At 44.5% G+C, this 22,235-nt stretch overlaps 1 protein-coding gene across 1 annotated transcript; it reads right to left on the bottom strand.

Annotated features, from left to right (window-relative positions):
- Nucleotides 1-1,607: 1,607 nt before the first annotated feature.
- Nucleotides 1,608-22,006, bottom strand: LOC146035253 (uncharacterized). The gene is made up of 20 exons (XM_083158594.1): nt 21,911-22,006; nt 20,886-20,993; nt 20,742-20,795; nt 20,443-20,550; nt 20,298-20,351; nt 20,055-20,108; nt 19,921-19,974; nt 19,732-19,785; nt 19,550-19,657; nt 19,408-19,461; nt 18,803-18,856; nt 16,067-16,174; nt 15,505-15,558; nt 15,373-15,408; nt 15,200-15,253; nt 14,849-15,110; nt 13,057-13,169; nt 10,698-10,766; nt 5,231-5,464; nt 1,608-3,637 (listed from the first exon to the last, which is right to left on the bottom strand). Exons 1-20 carry the CDS (start codon nt 21,989-21,991, stop codon nt 3,491-3,493), a joined length of 1,860 nt encoding a protein of 619 aa, XP_083014720.1. The 5' UTR covers nt 21,992-22,006; the 3' UTR covers nt 1,608-3,490.
- Between the last annotated feature and the right edge of the window lie 229 nt (nt 22,007-22,235).

The following is a 22,235-nucleotide window of genomic DNA, read 5'->3' as shown; positions in this document are numbered from 1 at the left end:
GATTAATATTTAAAAATATTTCATACACTAGTTATTAAGTATTTTAAAAAATCTAATAAATTGTTTTCTGCTCATTTAGGGTGTTTCTGTCTAATGTCATCACCACTATGCCAACTCAATGGGGGGGGGGGGGGGGGTGTGTATCTCCCTCCCTTTAATTATCTCAAAAATTTAAAAGGGTTATCTGTGAAATTTTTTATTTGTGTTGAGCCAATAAGCCCTGCATGAGAAACCTGTTCAAGCAAGGAAACCATTGGAACGGATTCAGTATGACTTCAGAATGCACAGTTTAAAGATATTAATTAATGTAACGGCAACTGAGAATCCTCAGAGGGGGTCCATGGGGGATTAAATTACATGAAGTTTCCAAATATTTTGTAATTCCCTATCGAAATGTACACTCTCAATTAAAATCAAAGAAGATATCTAAAGTGTGAGAATGTTTTAGGTCAGAAGTTTGGAGGAAGACTTCATTGCTAAAATTTTTGAATTTTCCCCAAACAAAAATCAATGGATTTATGTTCTTAATGGTTAGAAAATTTACAAATGAAGTATTGAGTTTTGCTGAAGGTTGGAGCTGGTTTCATTGGCAGAACTATCATAGAATCCCTATTTTTATTTCTTTTTTTTGCACAGAATGATGTTGTAAAGATTAAGAATGCTTTGTACTTCACTTACTTGTTAATAGCTGTTGTTAGTGGGGGGGGAAAAGGAATCGTAATTGATTTTTTTTCCCATTGGGTTTAAAAATCGTGAATATCTTGGGGCACCAGAAACTGGGGGAGGGGTGCCCCCGAGCCTACCAAAAAATGTAGGGTGACTCATAAAGAGGACCCTTGTTGAACGTTATGCAAATGGCAGGTATTGAACTTCTAAGACGCTATCTTCACACTTTCATGTGTGGTTCTGGAAGGTCGGTATTGGTGTGTGGGTTGTGGTGGGAGCAGTAAGATTAAGTTTTAGCTAGAATGCCAAAATACCTTGCACTGGCTCTGTGACTACTATAACTAGAAATTCATGGGAAGCCATACCTGCCTTGTTACCCGCCCATCAAAAATGCTCAGTAATCTGTGGTTATTGCACCACATGCTTCTATATACCCTTTTTTTTGGGGTGGGGGGATTGAATATGAAATACAAGGCTCAAAATACTGGGGGATTCTAGTTATTTCCATTTTCCTCTAAATACAGATGTTTCCAATGAGTTGGCTTAGCATTTCGCTGCTTTAAGTAAAAACAGAACTCCCATTAATAAATAAATTACAACTATTTTAGAAGAAAATCTTCACACAGAATAATCTCCTACAATTGATCTTTATGTGATGGACATTTTGATGAATGTAAAAATAAGCAATATTACTGCTAAAATCTCATATTTCCAATTTTGTTTTTATAAAATTAGGAAAAAAATCTGTACAGAATAAAAATTGAAGGATCAGTACAAAAAAAAAAGTTTAAATGGGTCACAAATTTAAAATATAAAAATAACATTTTAAATATATTTTTTTTTTTTCAATTTTTAGGGACTATTGTTTCATTTTCACACAAGTCATCAATTGATTAAAAAGATAATTTTTCTCAGTTTTTTTCTTGATTACTTGTTGAGAACTTGATTACTTGTTGAGAACTCAACAACGAAAGTGAAAGGCCTTGATATCAGATGCTTCTACAGACATTTTTGTTGTCCCCTAACTATTCATAAAAGAGGCAAATTCATGCACATTTTGTCCCTTTTTTTATTAGTTCAGTGAGGTTCACTGGCGTGTCAGCCTCGTACAGTACTGGTCATGTAAACACTCATCGGACTCGAAAACGTCAGAACCAGTTTGCACATTCGCCAGCATAAGCACACAAGAAAAGACATTTCAACAATTTTTAACAAACAACATAAGTTAGCACCATAATTAATCAGCATCTGAGTACAAATCCGGAATAATTATAAACACAGAAATGAAGAGAGCAATTATTTTTTTTGTATAAAAAACAAAAAAAATCTACATGGGAAGCTACCACAATAAATTTAATAATTGTTTTTATTACGCCATATCTACATTGTATATGAATACAAGAGAAGCATGCATTACAACCCTTCCCGCTAGCGCTCTGAGTGGGGTGTCAGACAGGAAGTAGTGGCAGTTTGCTCACAAAGGAGTTTAAAAAATAAAATAAAAAATAGCACCACAGGAAAACAGAACATAGCACCTATTTCTGACAAGATTTTCCCTAGTACGGGCAAACTCCTGCTTTTGTGACAAGGCAACGTAGAGGTAAAATACTGTACAATAATAAGAACTCGTTAACCTGTTTCGGGCCTTGTCACATTTAAACTGTTGCTCAATCTCTTTGCTGATCTTATCCAAAGCATTTTGCCCAAGAAATTTTAGGTTTACCCTATTGGCGACACAAGTCCCTTGTATGCATTAATAAACTCTAAAGCAGGGTCGGGAAACTAGGCTGAAAATAAAGTGTTCAACAAAAAAATGCTTTCCAGAATTATGATCAAACCACATTTCTATATAAACCGGTGATCTCGCTGCCTTTGTGAAAGCAAATCATTAAAACTCCCTGTCGAGTGAAATACAGAAAATATGGCATATTGTACTTGCATAGCTAGTGTGTTGGTCATTTTCTCTGCGCTCACTTGTACGGCCAGTTATTTTTTGCATAGTGTACTGGCAAATTCCCACGCGGGTATCTAATTAATCCCCTGCACTCTAGATATTCCTTAAGAAGACAGTAAAGAGTTGGGTCCGTACCACATTTTGGAGAAATGAAATCTGTGAATTTTCGCACAATTTTTTGTAGTTTTTTTTTTACATATTGCCAAAAATTGCCATTAATTATCTGTAAAACCCAAATTTTAAAACCAGGTCACATGCAAGGTTTAAAGCTAAGATAAGGCAACTTATTTTTCTTTCTCATTAAAAACAGAATAATAATAATATACAATACAAATAATTACATACAAAAATATAAGCACCTTTAATACAAAGGGACAAGCCAGGAACAATGGCGAGTGCATTCATTAAGAGTCCTTTCTGGTCCGAATTTTGTGTCAGGCTGGATTATTACACAGGTACTGTGATAATATTCCACTTTTTTTTTTTTTATAGGCTGGCAGCAGATAATTCATCGTAAGCGGGAGTCATGTGTTTCTTCTAGTGATTGTCACGTGATGCTGTTTAGGTCATGTGATCCCAAGGCTTTGGGCACCAAGTGGTTTTTTTTTCTTTCCCTAATATATTGGTGGTCCAGTCGCATAACCTCAGGCAAATTGAGGTTCAACCCTTCACCTTCCCAGTTTGAGAACGTGTGTGTGAAAAACAAAAATAAAAAATAAACTGTGATGAGGTTTCAAGGTTGCTCATTTGGAAACTTGGCGTCATTCTGGTATGCTATTGGCCTCTTTTCTCAAAACAAGTGTATTTCGGTATATTTAGTTATCTCCTTTTTTTTTTTTTTTTGTAGTTTTTATTCTTTAGTGTTTTTTTTTAGCCTTGGAAACATACTGGTCCAACTTCAAAGCCAAATTTTTGCGTTGGGTCTCCAAAGTCATTGAACATAAGGTCCACTATAGGGGCTTGTTCCACTTTGGGGGTGTTGAGCTCCAGGATTGTCTTTTGTGAGCCTTTCTTTGACTGGTAGGAGAGAAAGACAGAGAGAGAGAATAAGCAATACATGCCTCAGAACTGTGCCCCTTATCCACTTTATGCCACTTAGTAGTGCCACAATTCACATTACGCCAAACAGAACAATCACATAAACATTTATAGTACACTCATGCAGATATGTCCTTGTACACGATTGCTGTAGTTGCGGCAAACAGTCGTGCAATGCAATAAGACACTATGTTCTGCGGAGTCTGAATCTGTATACAATGTTCTATGATGTAGTGGAAGAGGCTGTTCTCCACACCAAGTTATGCTGTGCTCATATACTGAGCATAGTGCCTACATCATTGTGCTATTAATAGTAGCAGAGTTGGCTGGTTTAAACTAATCTTTTAATAAAAAGCCTATCCGTGATGTGACACCTGTATATCAGTGCGCGACTTAGTCTGAATCTGTACACAAAGTGCTACAATGTAAAAGCTGCAGCTTTTTTCCAATACAAAGTGCATGGTGTAATGGCGCCGAGTTCGAAGGCCATGCAGGATCCTTGCCGAACACTGATTTTTTTTAAAAGGGGCAATCACTTACAAGGCTTTACCTTGTTAGTGATCACCCCTTTAAAAAACAAAAACAAATTTGGAGGCCATGCAACGTCATTACACCCGGCCCAAGTTCTGTTCCGACTCAGTCGCACACAATAGGACAAGGCGCAAGAGGAGACTCTGCTGATAAATGTGATTTGTATATTGTGTGCGACTGGGTCGGAACAGAGTTTAAGCCGGATGTAATGACATTGCACGGCCGATGTTAGCACAGCTGCACGGGACCTGGCGGCTCACTAACGACCGGCATCACTGCATAGAGTATTGGGGCTAGATCTATGCGGATGCATCTGTATACATTCATTCATTTTTTTTTTTTATAGTTAAATGTGTGAAACCGATATTGTTCTCTTTTTATTGGAGTATTTCTGGCTATTCAGTCCCTTAAATTTTACGATATAAAACAAGGAGTAAAGAAAAGCCCAGCCAGAAGGATGCCTTGTATAGCATCTCCTGTATTGTAGCCCTCCTCCCCCACCTACACCGGGTCTTCACAGGCTGCTCGATGCATGTCCCAGGAATGAGACAGGCAGCGCCGCCGCCTACGGAGAACCCGACCCCCCCCCCCCCCCAAAGATTCAGCCGTCAATTATCTTTTACTGTAAGTAAATTGTGGGATTTCCAGCCATTTCACTTAAAAATCTATATTAAATAAATAAAATCTGCAGTAGACGTTTTGCGCACAGCTCAGAATAATTTCCTATTGATACATTCTTGTTTCTTGTGTCAAAACTAATAATGATCGGCTCATGTTTCTTATTGCAGCCTGGCAGACGGAGATCGTAGCAGCGATCAATACATTGCTGTAGTCCCACCAGCCAGGCCCAATCCAGATACAGACTCTGCTGGAGAATTAACTCTGCTGCCAGCAGGACAGAGAGACCAATTTCATTGATGACGCCTGTCCGCTGCTGTAATAACCTGATGAAATGCGTTTAGGTCCAATAATGGTAAACTGCTGTCACAGGGTAGAGGTTATACTGCGGCGCGATAGAGCTGCAGATCAGATGTGACTTACTGCGCATCCGTCCATGATGGCCTGAATGTAGGGGTTATTGTCATACGACATCTCTTCGTCGTTCGAGCCCAGGAAGCGGATCGCCTTGTCGTAGCTGTCGGTGGTACTATCGTGCCAAGCGACCGACTGGTAGCAGTTGTACGTTATGTTCTGCTTGGCAGCAGCACTTAGAAGCCTCAGGAAAGTCATCTGTACCACGCCGATCGGGTTTCCATCTGCATCCACGTAGGAAAGCTGGAAGGAATCAAGAGACAGCTACAGGGTGAATTCTGCGCTGTGCTTGTGCTTTCTGTATGTAACAGAGGATCCTGCTAAGAGTCCCAGGCATTGGTTCATTTAACACATGAATGTCTGGTCCCAAAATAGTTCTAGTGTGTTCTGCCCCGCTCCTGTCTATGACTCACCACATTGGGAAGACGATGACCGTTCCTGCCAAGTTCCACCATAACGGAAGAAAAGTGGTTTCGAGTAGTGATACATAAAAATATATATCCTCTATTCAAACTGGCCTGGCTTTTATGAATACGAGATACATATGGAGCGCGTGTCATTCAGCGACAGCTCTCGTCAGATCCCCTCCACCTGCGGACAGGCACTCCACCTGACGGGGAAGCGCGAGTGTCTCACATGTATGCACGTCCCCGTTTCTCGGTGGTGGGGATCGGAACCTCTGCCCGTCTCCACTTCAGGGAAACAGACAGGGTTAGGGAGGGGGTGGGGAAGGTGCAGGGGGCCGCGGGCACCAATGGGGGAGCGGCGGCCTTGGGCTCCGACGGAAGGGGGGGCGCACGATCGTCTCGTAGGCACGCGCTCCCTTCCGTCTAATGGTGGGTCCTCACGATTGGCGATAGAATCGCCAGGACCCGCTCAAAAGACAGGAGCTCCATCTGTAGTAAATGACAATTACTGGGTTTATATAGTCTCATCAAATGCCACCCAAAACTATTCTTTAGTGGATTTGTCCTTTGATGTTACAGCGTTGGGTTTGTTACTTGAAGTTGGCAATGGGTGATTGTGGGACAATTGTGCAGTATAGTGGTGGCACAGCAATCCCCTCCCCCACCCCATTCCCCTGCCATGGTGCTTCATGTACCATTAGGGCGTATAGAATACATTATTAACTACAGATAAATAGTTTTGCTCGATGGTAAATCATGTTTCTGAGCAAAATGTACTAAGCCTTGAAAAGTGATAAATTAGAGAGGGATAAAGTACTAGCCAATCGTCTTCTTATGCTGGATACACACTATGCGATTTTTGCATACAATATGCACGATAACATTATTGTGCTTGTCTTCCGATCGTCTGTGTATGTTGTAAAATCTAGATCATATGTCTGCGTATTCGGTGTGGGGGGGGGGGGGGGGGGGTGGTTTGACGCCACCAACAATATAGTTAATGATATCTTTCAGTGTTTTAGCGCTACATCATGAAACCGGGATTTCAAGAACTATCAATTGGTTTTATCTCTCTCCACTTTATCCCGTTTTGAATCTAAGCACATATGGCCCAGAATGAGATATTAAAACCTGTAATACAAACAAAACAACACTAGCCATTGACATAAATACAATGTAAGTAAAAGATAAAATAATAATCATACAAACCAGACTGGGACCATTCTGCCGCCGTACAGATAGAGATGACTGAACAGGGGGAGGAGCCAGCATGCACATCAGAGGCAGCTAGCAACACGTACTGATCGCAAAGACATCCGGCCTGTGCGCGGTTGTGCTGTGATCATGTAATATCACTGCCTATTCCTATCTCAGGATGCCAGACAGGCCTCGGTATAGTTAGGTGACCTCTGCTGATGGCAGCGATAGAGGCTTAGGGCGAGGTGTAGCCGCATCACCAATGTTACCAAACTACGCGTGGGATTTCTGATCTCTGGAAGCGGACAGAATTGCGGCTGCATTCAATTAAATTTTATCGTCATTGAACCAATCAAAGTTGACCGTGAAATTCACGCAGTGGGCCTGATTCTGATTCATTCATTTTTTTCCTGAAGTCGCCCCCGTTGTGATGTTTTGAGGACTGTGCATGCGCAGCCCCCTGTGCGAACACCTTCAGTAACTATAACAGTCACCAAGGCATTCGCATACATCAGGGCAGACAGGCACATGGGGATGACCAGTGTTTCCTGGGCGTGCCCACAAAAATGGAGGTTGCACCCGGAAAAACGATGGGCGTCCCAATGCAAACGGGTGCCGGACGGGGTCCCGACAGTCATTAACCCGACGTCGGGATCCCGACTGTTAAAACACCAACGGCCGGGTTCCCGTCGGCCATCGTCTATTCTCCCTCGTGGGGGTCCACGAGGGAGAATAGAATCGGTGGCGAGCGCAGTGAGCCACCGTGCCCGAAGCGTGGCGAGTGCAGCGAGCCCGCAAGGGCCTTTGATGCGCTGGCCATGCTGTCTTGAGTCCGGCCAGTCGGGATCCCGACTGTCGGAACCGCATACCACACCCATGCGAATGCACCAAGTCTATATGGTGCAGGCGCGCCCGGCCTGTTCTCTGAAATCAAATGATTCCCTTCCCCCCCAGTACGCTCGCATGCGATTGGATTTGTCGGCTACACATCCATTCACGTGCTTCTGAGGGGATTCGTGGGGCGGCGGGCATTCGTTTGTTGCTTAATGAGCGGACCAGAATCAACCCCAGTATATGCTATTCTGAGTTGAACTCTTGTTGCCTGACTCAGAATCAGTTGCCTGACTATAGCGCCTGTTCAAAGGTATCAAGCTAAAGAAGGGACGATTAGACTGGCTTCTGTTATTACGTGTGACTCAGAATCAGGCCCTTGGCATCAATGAACGTTGCGCTTTAGGCGGCACTGGACATAGAGCTTACAGACGTGTTGGTAGCTGTTTCTTTACATTTTCCACAATACCTGGAGATCATTGAGCCTCTGTATCCTAAGCGGACAGCACTTGCGGATTCAGGACAAAGGAGGCTTATAAGGAAATTGCTTAGACAATGATATAAAGAAATAGCCGGCTGGAGCGATGCTGTGAAGTTAAGACACACGTAGGAGCCACTGGTGCCAGTGAGAGGTGGGAGGTACAGTAGCTGAAAGTTTAAGACTTCAAAGCAGTCACCCTAAGCCGAGTACCTATGATATTGGAAGCAGAAGAGAGCACAGGTGCTGCGTTCAGTTCTCCATGACGACTAAACTCATCGCTTAGATACCGGGGCTGATTGTAGCTGAGAGAAATGAGCAGAAACGAGTGGCCATTGATGGCCCTATATCAGTACCCTAGGGGGCAGCCTGTGGGCTGGGCGAGGTAGCAATGATAATACTTAGATAATTACTTTGTATAATGGGCTTTGGTTCTAACTGCTGTAGGACAACAAATTAAGCGGAGAAGGCCAAGTCTATTGGCCATTATCTACTCCAACTGTCCAACTCCACTGTCAATCGTCCTGGTAGGGTGTGGATCATAGACAGTGTCTAGGTCAATAGGTGAATGTGTACTAGGTCTATATTGATAAAAGTTTGACTCAAGTAAAAATAGTGACATGGGAAAGGTTGACACGTGAAAAGGTTCCACCTTTTTAAGTGTCCATGATGACGTGTGAGCAGGTGGACCCCCAGTTATACCCCTTTCACATCACAAAGCTAGGTCGGAACCGGCATTGCGATTCCTGGTCTGAATTTTCACATTCAACCTGGGTCACCCATTATAAGGAGGGCGACCTGGGTTTAACCCTTCCTATAACCCGAATAATTGCTGAGGTTGGTCAACCAGAGTTATAAGGGCCACATGTCACTAACACGGCAATAACCCAGGACCAAGGTGCGATGTGAAAGGAGTAAAAGTGTAGCCCTCACCATACTTCAGGCCAGGTGCATCACTCCTCTACCGCAATGCTCGGCACACTTTACTGTTCCCAACCAGTGTCCAAGTGGCACGCTTGGCCCACTGTTCCCAACCAGTGTCCAAGTGGCACACTGTTCCCAACCAGTGTCCAAGTGGCATGCTCGACACACTGTTCCCAACCAGTGTCCAAGTGGCACGCTTGGCCCACTGTTCCCAACCAGTGTCCAAGTGGATAGTAATGTTTTTGAAAAATTCACGTTGATCTTTTTAAGCGTCGACCATATCTTGCTTTTGCTTTGCTTATGACAAACTTTTTTTTCAATGTTGACCTAGTGCATGTCGACCTTTTGTCAATATTGACCTAGACATTGTAGACCCATCATCCGGATTCCATCCTGATACTGCTGGAATTTTGTACAACAGCTGGACTGATGCATCTCCAAGTGCTATATAGCAGGGGATGTCTGACTACGCATTTCGCCACTTGTCATGAAGAGATCATAGGTACCCAAAGGAGGAGATATATTTCTGTCTCTAAAGAAGAAACATGACATAAAACAGCCCGAAAGCCAAAACTCCGGCATCAAACATACCCAGAGGAAGCAAAGTGTCTTTTAAGGTGGACATTCGGCCTAAGGTATAACCCTGAAGAGTGATCTCTCCTTCACATACAGATGGAACCCAAGTCACTGCCATTTTCCTGTAAGGTTTTCTTTGAGGGTTTAGGAAAAAAAATGACTGAAAAGGTGACTTATTGCTTCATATTAATATCTGTGGCCGCCACTTCCGGAGACGCCATTATTATTGGGCAGCCGCTCAACTATTGCGGTGTAGACTGCATTCATTTATGTAGCGTTTCTTGAGTCCTGATAGTCATACCTACCTTTAGCGTAGGACTACTTACTGTACATCGTGTAAAGACCCAATGCTGACCGAACATCTTCTAGTACCTACTGGTAACCACTGGGACCAGTGTGTGGAGTGGCCAAACGTTGTCTTTTATAACAAGCAGGCCTGGGATCAGCACGTGACTTGGGAAACATCTGTATGTTACTGTGCATTACAGGGATATGTTTAGCGCCTGTTTGGAGGCTGCTGCATCACTCCGTCAGGTCTTCTAAGACTGGACAGAAGAAGGATTCATTTAATTAACGTACAGCCTCCATGCACCATCACACCGTAATGGATTAGTTGTAAGTTAATTAAATTAAACCCATTACCGCTTGCTGTAGATACCTATCGATTTGAATGTCGTTTTCTTAATTTTTTAATTAAATGGCTGTTTGATTGTGGGACCGTTTTGCAGTTCGGTGTTTGACAGCCAATAAGCCAACTCCGTGTTACACAATGCCAAACAAACTGACCTTCGTATCCAGTTCCACCTTAAATCCATTTTCCTTTTCATCCGGAAACAGTCTCCCCCCCGCACCCGTTGTTAGTGAGACATGCAGAGTGGTTTGGCCATAACCGAAGCGAACTCCGTGCTCTGGTTGAGACTGAAGGCCGGGTTAGTACTTACCATGGAACCACGCTTGTAATGACTATACCACGTACCGGGCAGCTCTTTGGGCCATCGAGCGATTTTATTCTGCAAAATATGACATGTGTTACAGGGAATGGAGTTCAGAGGAGGAATCTTACCAGTTTACCACGCTTGAATTCACTGAACCAGGAGCCCGGATTCTCTTTGGGCCAGGATGTAAGCTTAGCCTGAATTGCGGAAGGGAAAGCATAGTAAGAAACACAACGTTAATGACCAATACCCCCAATTTAAGCGGCACACTAGCTACCCCCATATCCGGCTTCTATCCGGCTGCCTAGCTGTTCAGGAGTAGAACCTTCTACATAGTCAGCCCAGAAGAGTTTTGTGCAGGACAATTGCATTATCGTTTGCTGAAGTCTTCGAGCGCTACATAACCTGAAACGTTGACTGTATCCATTAAAGTTAAACCTATTTTAGGACTGTGGCAGGTGGTGGAAGACAGAATGTAAGTAATGACATATCCACTGGGCAATAAAGGATAGAATAAGGCATGGTCTTGGGGGCTTTAATGCAACAATTCAAATTATTCCAATGCTCCGTAGCAGACTTCAAAGAGAAAGCCGACTCTGCATGGATTTCTCCCTTTGATAGTAGCATAGTATTACAGATGTATCCACGTACATCTAGCCTCCTTCCGCGTTAAACAGCCCTTCAAGTCGCCCTGGTGTATTTTTAATTTAAAAAGCAGCTTATTTGTGAAATGGAGCAAACAGGATGAACCAGCAGCTTCTGCTGAGTAAAATGATATGCAGCATGCTTACATTCAGTGTGTCAATGTGGCTGTATCTGTATACGAAATGCTACACTGGTTTCCAGGGAAACACTGTAACTTCCATCTCCTATGCACATCCAGCTGCAGTCACACACATATAGGCAGCTACTTATTATTTTAATCATCAGAAGCTGCTTGTGCCTCCTATTTGCAATTAAGGTACTGTTTATTGTAAAAAGTTACAAAAAAGACGCCCGGCGCTATAAAGTGACATGGAGCACACGCGTTATCGTATCACATGGAGGATAGATGTATGTGGACGCATCTGTGCATACTGTCAGTATGACCCCTCCAGCAGGCCAGAGGTTTTGGAATTGTCACTGTTCTCATCACATCTATAGATTAAAGTAAAATAAGAAAGCCCCCTTCTCCTTAGTGTGTCGGAAGAGGCCATCTGTACCGGTCTCACGCACATGGCCGATTTCTATATCAATAGCGTATCAGGAGTGAGGCATGAGGCACAGAGTGCTGTGAGGTCAGTTTCCTTACAAACACAGTCCCTGTATTAGACGAAGCAACAGGTGCATTTGGGCTGCAGTAGACAATGAGGGGACAAGCCTGCAGCGGTGCTTTAGAGGCCTGAGCGATGTGTGTCAGATCAGTCCCAAGAGGTTATGTTTAATACCATTTCTTGCATTCCCGCATGGTGACTATTTTGCGTGGAGGGAGCTGGCAGTCGTAGTGTTAACAGTTGTGTGACAGTGATCCATAGAAGACGTACGGAAGGGAGGTCACACTGCTTCAATCTGCAAGTGTGAGGTCCAGTCCTGCTCTGAGTCTAGGGGGGTTATTCTAGCTGCAAATGGAAGTTTAACATAAACATCCATTTGCAGGTTCTGAGGGAACACCCACATTATTCGATGGCCGCCAACAATCGAATAATGTGGAAGGTCCACGCATATCTAAGGTTACTCTCAGGTAACCTTAGGTATGTGTGGCCATTCGACAGTAAGTGGGCGGGCAGCGGACATCCGGTTAAGTCAGCTGCCCGCCCCCGACATCAACGTGACGGACGGTTTCCATGGGAACTCCCATGAAATGTTGGGCGTTCCCAAGGGCGCGACTATCCGCCGCCGATCGTGGTCTTGGGTGTGTGCACCCGGCGAACAGCCTGTTCGCCATGGGCGTATGCACATACACCCAACATCGCTCCCCCCATGCGAATGCTCAGGGGATGTGAACAGATCAGAATAAGGGCCCAGGTGTAAAGGTGCAGCCCCACCTCTGACACCAATGCACCTAGCCAGGTGTGTACTGTATTCAAAGAACAATTAAAGGACTTTATCAGGACATACAGCATTAGTGCCGCAGCTAGAAAACAATAGCTGCAAGTGATCAATGACGCCTTTTTACAGAGCGCCATGTGACCTGCAGCGCTACAAGTAAACCCAGATAGGTCCCCTGGACCGGCCAGATGACCTTTCTGCGATCCCTGTGATGTTGGCTTATGTTATCAATAACGTGAATGCATTAAGTGGTGAGTAATATTAACACGCAGCTCATTGCTTTCACCGGGCCAAGGCAGTCAATACCTCCAGCATGAAACGACCGAAGGAGAAGCAGCAATTAATTAAGTGATCTTAAAATACTGGACGCAAAGTGGTCTTTCACTTGCCAAGCCTTTCCGGTGCCAGACGTTTCAATTGATTGTGATGCCAAATTCACAGAGAGTCTACACCACTTACTCCTTCAGACTTCTTGTCGGGGAATATGCAGGACTCTCCTCCAGCTGTGAAATTGCAGAAAACCTTAAAGGAGTCTCGGGAGCAGCCCTGGTTAGGATCAATCCAGTATTCCCCTAGATTGGGCGAGAATGAAGGAGAGAGAGTTTCATTGCGGCCGGTGTCTGGCAACTATGATGAACAGGTCAATTATTGTCTATTTATTGTATTAAATCCTGATTGTGACTCTGTCTTCAGGCCCATCCTCGTTGCCGGCAGAAGCAGCTTGTGTTGGGGCCTGGGAACTTATCGCCTGTAATTTGCACAATAAGAGGCGGCTGCAGTTTTATGGATTTCTGTTTAAGAGATTAAAAGACCGACGCGGCGGAATTAATACAGGCGATAATGTAGCCAGTGATCAGGCTGTTATAGTTATGATATGTAACCCCTTCGCTGACTAAATCCCTGCTATGTATAACAGCGAATATATATACGTGTGTAACATTATACACACTTTTATATGTAAAACCCATTATATGTTTGTCATTTATCGTCTCGTGGATGTGTTTTAGTTCTGATGTTCCTTGTGCAGCTGTTTTAGAACAGATTCCCTAGATCTGGCTGTACGACCGATATACAGTGATATGACCCTGCCTGCTCTATACATACTGGCCCTTATTCAGATCGCTTCGGTCCGATGTTCTGAGCTTGTGCATATGCCAGGTGCATGTGGCCACAACAAACGGACTGTTCAAGATTGCGGGCAGGAGGCGGCTGAGTCAACCAGAATAAGGGCCACTGTGTATATTAAACATGAAGCACCGTATTATGTATGCAAGACTTGGCACAGATATGGAACACGTTTTATTGTATGTAATTATAACCCACAAAGCCCTGGGCAAAGGCGCTGGCGTATAGTGCAAGTATTACTACACACATTGGCTGGTTGCTATTAGGAACGTCTAAGCTCAGAGGTCGCACTGGGACTCGGTAAATGTCATCTTAATTGGTGGCTGATCCCGTGCCAGGTATATACTACAGATGAGGCATAAGTGACTGACAATATTACCCCTCACCACGATTGCCCACTTCTGAAAGTATCTAATGCACACGTTTTGCTGATAAGCTGATCGGAGCCAAGATTTATCAGGGATTTCTTTTCACCTGCCTCAGCGGCTCAAAAAAAAAATCCCTGATAAATCAGGGGTTAACAGGTGCCATGAGGCACAAATTGATGATCTGTTCATGGATTTTGGGCCTTAAAGTCTTTAGCTACATTAACGGGGGGGGGGGGGGGGGGGGGGCATTGATCTGACTAATCCTGATCAGACGCTGCTTTTTGCGGTCACTTATTTTTAAAAGAGACTATATTACAAATGTTTTGCCCTTATTTTTATGGACTCCCCCCCCCCCCCCCCCCAATCTGGGAAGTGATGCACACGAAGAGTTGACTCCCCATCTGGAGGGTGATACGCATGGAGAGTGGACTCCCCATCTGGAGGGTGATACACATGGAGAGTGGACTCCCCATCTGAAGGGTGATACACATGGAGAGTGGACTCCCCATCTGGAAAGTGATGCACATGGAGAGTGGACTCCCCATCTGGAAAGTGATGCACATGGAGAGTGGACTCCCCATCTGGAAAGTGATGCACATGGAGAGTGGACTCCCCATCTGGAAAGTGATGCACATGGAGACGGGACTCCCCATCTGGAAAGTGATGCACATGGAGAGTGGACTCCCCATCTGGAAAGTAATGCATATGGAGAATGGACTCCCCACCTGGAACGTGATGTACATGGAGAGTGGACTTACCATCTGGGAAGTCTGTGTGGCAGAGCTGTAAGTCCTTGCAGGTCCTTGCTGGGTTACCCTGAGTGCCCAAGGGGTGTTTCATCTGCTCAATTTCCAGTTTTAGGGAGTTAAGGGAGCCGAAGATTTCCTCCATGCCGTCAGCATAGTCCATGTAATTATTGTCTGCATTCCCTTCATCAACCATTTGGCTAGCATCGATGCTACGCTTTGTTCTCTTCGGTGAATGGACAGGAAGGGGCTGTATAACTTCCCCTGGAGGACCCTATGAGTAATTCATAGCATTAGGGATCTGTCCTTAGCAAGCTGCAATTACTTCTATAGAATACTCAGAACAATGACTTTACTACTTACTGGAGGACCTGGTGGGCCTTGAGTTCCTGTTTCACCCTTTGGACCAGTTGGACCCTGGAAAGAGAACATTACAGGTATACACAGGATGGAAATGTTAATGGTTTGGTTGAAAATGGGACATCAAGTGATGACCAGCAGGTGACACAGAACAGAGATCAGAGTCCTCTACTTACCGATGACCCTTTAGCACCTTTTGGCCCAGGACCACCCTGAAATTGATTGGAAATAGGACACCATCACAATCACAGGTACAAAACAACAGTAACATGGATGTATCCCGGGCATGTGTACAAATTAATACATACCGGTAATCCAGGAGAACCGGGAGGACCTACAGGCCCAGCTGGACCAAGTATACCCTGTAGGGGAGGAGAGAGAGAAGTGGTAGAACCTCAGCATCCGTATCTGACTGGGCTTACATGATACCTTAAGTGGTAATAAGGGGGAGGGGGGGGGGGGGTATTGGGGGGAGACATAAGGGGTAAATAGTTGTCATTAAATAACCGGGATCCCAGTCTGTGTATTGTACTTTCCGTTGCTGTATTATCAAGGTTGCTGCCAGTAGAAATACTTGCCAGAGCTAATCCTCTGTTATAAACCATTCCCTCATCAGTACATTGTTCTCTGTACTCATTGCTAATGTGCATACTGGAAGATAAGAGCCTCATTCTTTGGACTGGAGTAATAATGGGAACCAGCCACAGCACTGAATTCTCTATTCCAGTCGCTCATCTCATACTGTGATTGCCAGGTGACTGTTTGTGTTGGAAGGAGCTGACCGGGTTATGGCCTAGCTGCAGCATCGCGCTCTATGGATAATGGACTGCGGGGCTGGCAACCTGCTGGACACGGTGGGGGACATGCTACCTGTTCGCCTTTAGATCCTTGGGAACCTTGAGAACCTGGAAGGCCGCGGTCTCCCTTCTCTCCTTGTTCTCCTGGAGGTCCGATGAGACCGATCAATCCGGGATGACCCTACGGTAGAAGCATGAATTGTTACTTCCGAAAAAAACAGCGTACAGTACATCAAACACATGTATAAATAGAATGCGTACACCCATATGCACCAGTTTTAGGTCAGATCCACTTGTACTCCATCAGCATCTGATCTCCCCTGTGATCATCTCCTTTACTGTGCTCCACCTGTGTCTGATCACCCCCTTACTGTGCGCCACCTGTGTCTGATCACCCCCTTACTGTGCACCACCTGCTTCTGACCTCTCCTTCCCTCCCCGTAATCACCCACTGTTCCACCTGCGTCTGACTGCCCCTTACTGTGTTCCACCTGTGACTTCCCCTTTCCTTACAATGTAATTGCCCCCTTACTGTGCTCCACCTGCATCTGACCACCCTTACATTCCCGTAATCACCCTCTTACTGTGTTCCACCTGCATCTGACCACCTCTTTCATCCCTCTAATTGCCCCCTTACTGTGCTCCACCTGCATCTGACCACCTCTTCCATCCCCGTAATCACCCACTTACTGTGTTCCACCTGCGTCTGACTGCCCCTTACTGTGCTCCACCTGTGACGGCCCCTTTCCTTACAATGTAACTGCCCCCTTACTGTGCTCCACCTGCATCTGACCACCCTTACATCCCCGTAATCACCCTCTTACTGTATTCCACCTGCATTTGACCGCCTCTTTCATCCCTCTAATTGCCCCCTTACTGTGCTCCACCTGCGTGTATACATGTAACTTAACATGTATAGTTTGGAGCAGAGAAGGGAAAGGGGGGACATGATAGAAATGTTCAAATATATCAAGGGTTTTAACATAGTGCAGGAGGGAAATTTTCTTCAAAGGAACAGAAGTAATAGAACACGAGGACATGCACTGAAACTGGAGGGAGGTAGGTTCAGGGGAAATGTTAGAAAGAATTACTTCACAGAAAGGGTAGTGGATAAGTGGAATAGCCTCCCATCAGAGGTGGTAGAGGCTAAGACAGTAGAACAATTTAAACATGCTTGGGATAGGCATATGAATACAAAGAAATAAGGATTAAAAAGGGTTTAGATTACCTGAAGGGTAAAAAAAGGGGCAGACTAGATGGGCCAAATGGTTCTTATCTGCCGTCAAATTCTATGTTTCTATGTCTCTATGCGTCTGACTGCCACTTCCCTCCAATGTAATCGCCTCCTTACTCTGCTCCAACTGTGTCTGGTGGCCCATTGCCTGCCCTGTAATTGCCCCTTTAGTGTGTTCCACTTTTGTCTGACCACCCCTTCCTGCCCCGTAATCACCCCCCCCCTTACTGTGCTCCACCTGCGTCTGATCACCCCTTCCATCCCTGTTATCACCCCCTTACTGTGTTCCACCTGCGTCTGGAGGACCGTTCCCTCCCCTGTAATTGCCCCCTTACTGTGCTCCACCTGCGTCTGGCGGACCGTTCCCTCCCCTGTAATTGCCCCCTTACTGTGCTCCACCTGCGTCTGGCGGACCGTTCCTTCCCCTGTAATTGCCCCCTTACTGTGCTCCACCTGCGTCTGGCGGACCGTTCCCTCCCCTGTAATCGCCCCCTTATTGTATGCATGTTTTCTGGCGGCATGCAGCATAAAATCTGTATTTACAGTACACTGAATAAATGAGTATATGCCCAACTCCGTATGAGTCCCATAGTCTGCAATTACAGTTTACAGAAGTTATTCACAACACAGGCTGGATGCAAAACACATTTAACAAAAGACCCTCATGTAGGGATTACCCCATACACCAGAGATAAGACGCTGGATAACGCCCTATTTAGGGCGCTAAGATGTATTTTCCAGGGTCCCGTTACTGCTCAGCTGAAAATCTCGCTTTATCCCATATGCAGATTTATTCGCGGCGACACATTTTCCATTAGCACATTTCCAGCCGCGCTTCCCCGGGTTTGTCTTGTTTTTTTTTTCTTCATTCTATTTTTACCTTTTTAAAAGAGTTTTCCGATTGGATAAACTATATCCAGACTGATCAGAGAGCTGTAATTGTGTGGCCGGGAGGGGGCTAGGCCCGAAGCGCCGGTATAAATTACATTTCATTAAATTACACTCATCAGGGATGGCTAAAAATAAGAAATCTATGAGGGAAAAATTGTATAAGGCAGCACTAAAAGGAAGAGTAATATATTCCGAGAGTATTACCCGCTGGACATGGCTATGGATAACGCTCAGATCAATCTATAATAGAAGGAACGTTAACCACTAGGGATTTATCTGTGCATCTAATAATCGCTGCACCACCAAGAAGAACATGAGCTCCGCAGGGAAAGATGGATTGTTGGGAAATAAACAGGTTGGAGAAATCTGCGTGTGGATGGATAATTGGGCTGTTGGGAAGCAGACGGGCTGCACGGTGTTCCTTCCTGTATGATACACAGTACAACTACCCACCGCGAGAACGTCATAAGTGCAGTCGCCAACGTCTAAAATGTCTTCATAAGATCTCTGCGTATACTCCTTTTTTTTATATTAACATGGGACTATATCTCCAACTTCTGGGAATTATTAACTAGCACTGAAGTATAAAAGAAATGTGTCAATTACATCGTTTAGTAACTTAAATGACAGATGCGGAAGACAGGTGAAGAAACGTACGTAAGAAGACTCAAGGAAGCGACTTACCTTTTCACCCTTTAGACCTGAGTCTCCCTTTAATCCTGGAAGACCTGGTGGACCCTGTAACAATGGCAGGAAAGTTATTACAGAGACATTAACTTGTCGGAGGTACAGTAGTTAGCAGTCATTGGAGATCATTCTGCGTCCGTAGAGATGTGATGCTAGAATCAAACCAGGGTACGATGTATGAACCTACAACAAGCTTGGGAGAGTCTGTAAGTCAACACAGAGTTCGTGTTTTTATTCATGTGCTTCAATATGGCCGGACTGAGCTATAACTGCAGGTTATACCAAATATGAAACATTTAAATCGTCATCCCTCCCAGGGATCTTTATCTTTCCTGCCCCACCTTCCACTGTTTGTAATCATTTCTGATGTAATAATAATAATAATGTACCGCTACACAACACCCCCCCCCCCCAATAATACCACACCCACACTTCCCCATCCAGCATCACCAATTGTTATTCCACAACCTCATGTGGAGTCTTACGTTCTATTCCTTGTCATTTGTTTGTATAGTGATCAGTTACAGTACCGTGTAGGACATCCGAGCTTTAAACATGAAGGGTGGTAATTCTAGTTAGAAGAGTGAGATGATGGTGCTTACCATTGGACCAGGCGGGCCATCGGGACCAGTTGAACCTGGCAGACCTTGTTCTCCCTAAAATAAAATAAAATTATATCCTCAGTCATTTATTATAGAATTATACAAATACATGCCTTTACCGGTCTTCCATAACCATACTCACCACAGGTCCAGGGATTCCTCTTAGACCTTCAGGCCCAGGTTTTCCAGGAGATCCTTGAGGACCAACAGGACCGGTCTTCCCAGGAGGACCTTCTAAGCCAGTCTCACCCTTTGTTCAGAATAAAAATGAGGATAAAGCATGCTAAATACTCAGTTACCAGTCACAAAAGGGACATGACTTACCTTTCCACCTTTTTCTCCTTGTCGTCCTTCTGGACCTGCTGGACCTAGAGGTCCCTATGAAAGATGACCAAACCATTCAGCATTACTACATGAGATACAACAGTCTACAATACAAAAGGCAATCATTCTGAAACTTTGTTTGTGGGTGAACATTTGGTCATCATTGAAGTGTCCGATATTGTTACTTACTCTCTTCCCCGGTGGTCCAGATGGTCCAGGCTCTCCTGTAGGTCCGGGAGATCCCTGAAAAACAGAAAGCGGTGTAAGTTCTTGTAACCGTGGTTCGATATTATGACAAACAGGAAAATACAACTGATACTCACTGGCTGACCAGATTCACCATCGTCGCCCTTATCACCAGGAGGCCCATCTTGTCCCTGAGGTATAAAGAGAATAAAATAGAAACTATTTAACAATAGCTTCTCATCTGATAGGTAAGTCCTCATCTTTGCATTTAGTTTACTAGACCTGCAATATTTGTCTTAATAATAACATATCTATGTTCTGCCATGTTTTAAAGACTTGGCTTATGAATTTAGATGCCTGGAACTGTGGAAATAACTTACAGCTGGGCCGGTTTCTCCAGGGGGACCAGGATCCCCAGGAAATCCAACTGGACCCTGGAAAGAAAGATGTCACAAAGGAACATGAGAGATGATCCATAGATCTTAATTATAGCCTACTATGGCACTGATATTGTGAAATACTTACGGGACTACCCTTTGGACCATCGTCACCAGGTGGACCTTTTGGGCCAGGTGGTCCAGCTGACCCTTGAAGACCTGCTTCTCCCTTTTCACCTCTTTCACCCTTGGGGCCCTATACAAAAAAAAGAAAAGAAAAAAAAAAGTGAGTGACTGACTAAACAAGTAACAGAATCCTACATATGAAAACTCCAACATGATATTTTTGAATGTACCAGGAAAGTAAGAACATGGATACTTCGTATGGACAAACGGAGCACAAGTTCGTGGATGTGGACATGTCTACTGCATCCCTTCTATACTTACAGGTGGTCCAAGCTCTCCAGGAAGACCAGGCTCACCAGACTCTCCGGGATCACCCTGTTAACAAAAGAGGAAAATCAAAGGTTAGTGAGAAACCCTTTTTGGCCACAACTTCCAATGTGATCATTTACTAAGACGGACACTTGCCTTCTCTCCAACATTGCCGGGATTGCCGATTCCTCCAGGAGGACCTTGTGGACCATCCGCTCCGGGGGGACCATTAGGACCTCGAGGACCAGGTGGACCAGGGGGACCCTAACAAATTGATAAAACATTGTTCAGAATGATGAAAACAATAACGTAAATTGTGCCAGGCGGCAAAGCACATGTTCTGTCCTATGTGGTGAATGTTACAAACAGGGCCGATAAGGCAGTACCGATGGTGTAATGGTTAGCATTACTGCCTCACAGCTGAGGTCATGGGTTCGATTCCCATCATGGCCCTAACTGTGCAGAGTTTGTATATTCTTCCCGTACTTGCGTGTGTTTCCTCCGGGTACTCCGGTTTCCGCCAACAATCCAAAAATATACTGTTAGGTTTTTTGGCTCCTAACAAAATTAACCCTAGAATGTCTGTGTTTGCATGTATATGTGGTAGGGAATATAGAATGTAAGCTCCACTGGGGCAGGAACTGATGTGAATGTTCAAATATTCTCTGCAAAGCGCTGCGGAATATGTGTATATAAGAAACTGTTAATAAATAAAAATAAATAAGGGGAACGCTACCGGAATTGTGTATATTTTCTGTATTACCAAATATTAGCATTATTATTGGCTTTCTTTATAGCACCGCAATGCTAATGTTTGCACTGAGGATATATGTAAAAAAACACGTGGCAGCCGGATGAAACATTGTATGTACTGTTAATCTGGATGCCCACCGAAGCAACAGGCATTGGAAGAAATGCCATTGAGCGGGGATTGTCCGTACACATTATAATAAGTTAAAGTAAGGCTGTAATGATCACAGAAGCATAAACCAGGTCGCTGTTATGTTTGATGTGCAGCACATAAACCGAGCAACCATCGCTAGGAAGCGCTCAATCCTCTGTACACACTGGGAGTTGTAGGTGAATTGTTGTAAGGAAACAGGACATCGTCTCAACATCGCTACATGTGTACCCAGCTTTACACTTCATGTCATCAGCCGACAAAGGAGACAAGAACTCACCATCTGTCCAACATCGCCAGTCTCTCCCTTTTCTCCAGGTGGTCCAGGTAAACCCTTTGGAAGACAGAGACAATGGTACATATACTGTAATATACATAGACATCAGCATGTATACAGTTCATCCTGTAATACAGGGAACAAATAACAGCTTTATTATTTCCAGGTACATGGCAGGTATTGGACATGGATGTATATATCTCACCACATCCAAAAGTGCAAGGTTTCAGGGATGGAAGCTGGGGCAGGCAGAGAACAACATGGAAGGGAAGCTGGGGCAGGAGGCGAGATACACGAAAGGGAAGCTGGGGCAGGAGACGAGATACAC

The sequence above is a fragment of the Crinia signifera genome, chromosome 9 (assembly GCF_055691185.1).
Source record: "Crinia signifera chromosome 9, ASM5569118v1, whole genome shotgun sequence".
Lineage (NCBI taxonomy): Eukaryota > Metazoa > Chordata > Amphibia > Anura > Myobatrachidae > Crinia > Crinia signifera.
The sequence above is the reverse complement of the archived record's forward strand: the minus strand, read 5'-3'. Positions and strand labels throughout refer to the sequence as shown.

Coding starts and splice junctions, on each gene's coding strand:
- LOC146035253 (XM_083158594.1), bottom strand. CDS start 21,991: ATGTACCATTGTCTCTGTCTTCCAAAGGGTTTACCTGGACCACCTGGA. Junction 15,559..16,066: donor AAGGATCTAAAGGCGAACAG/GTAGCATGTCCC, acceptor CCTCCCCTACAG/GGTATACTTGGTCCAGCTGG. Junction 15,254..15,372: donor AAGGTGCTAAAGGGTCATCG/GTAAGTAGAGGA, acceptor TTCTCTTTCCAG/GGTCCAACTGGTCCAAAGGG.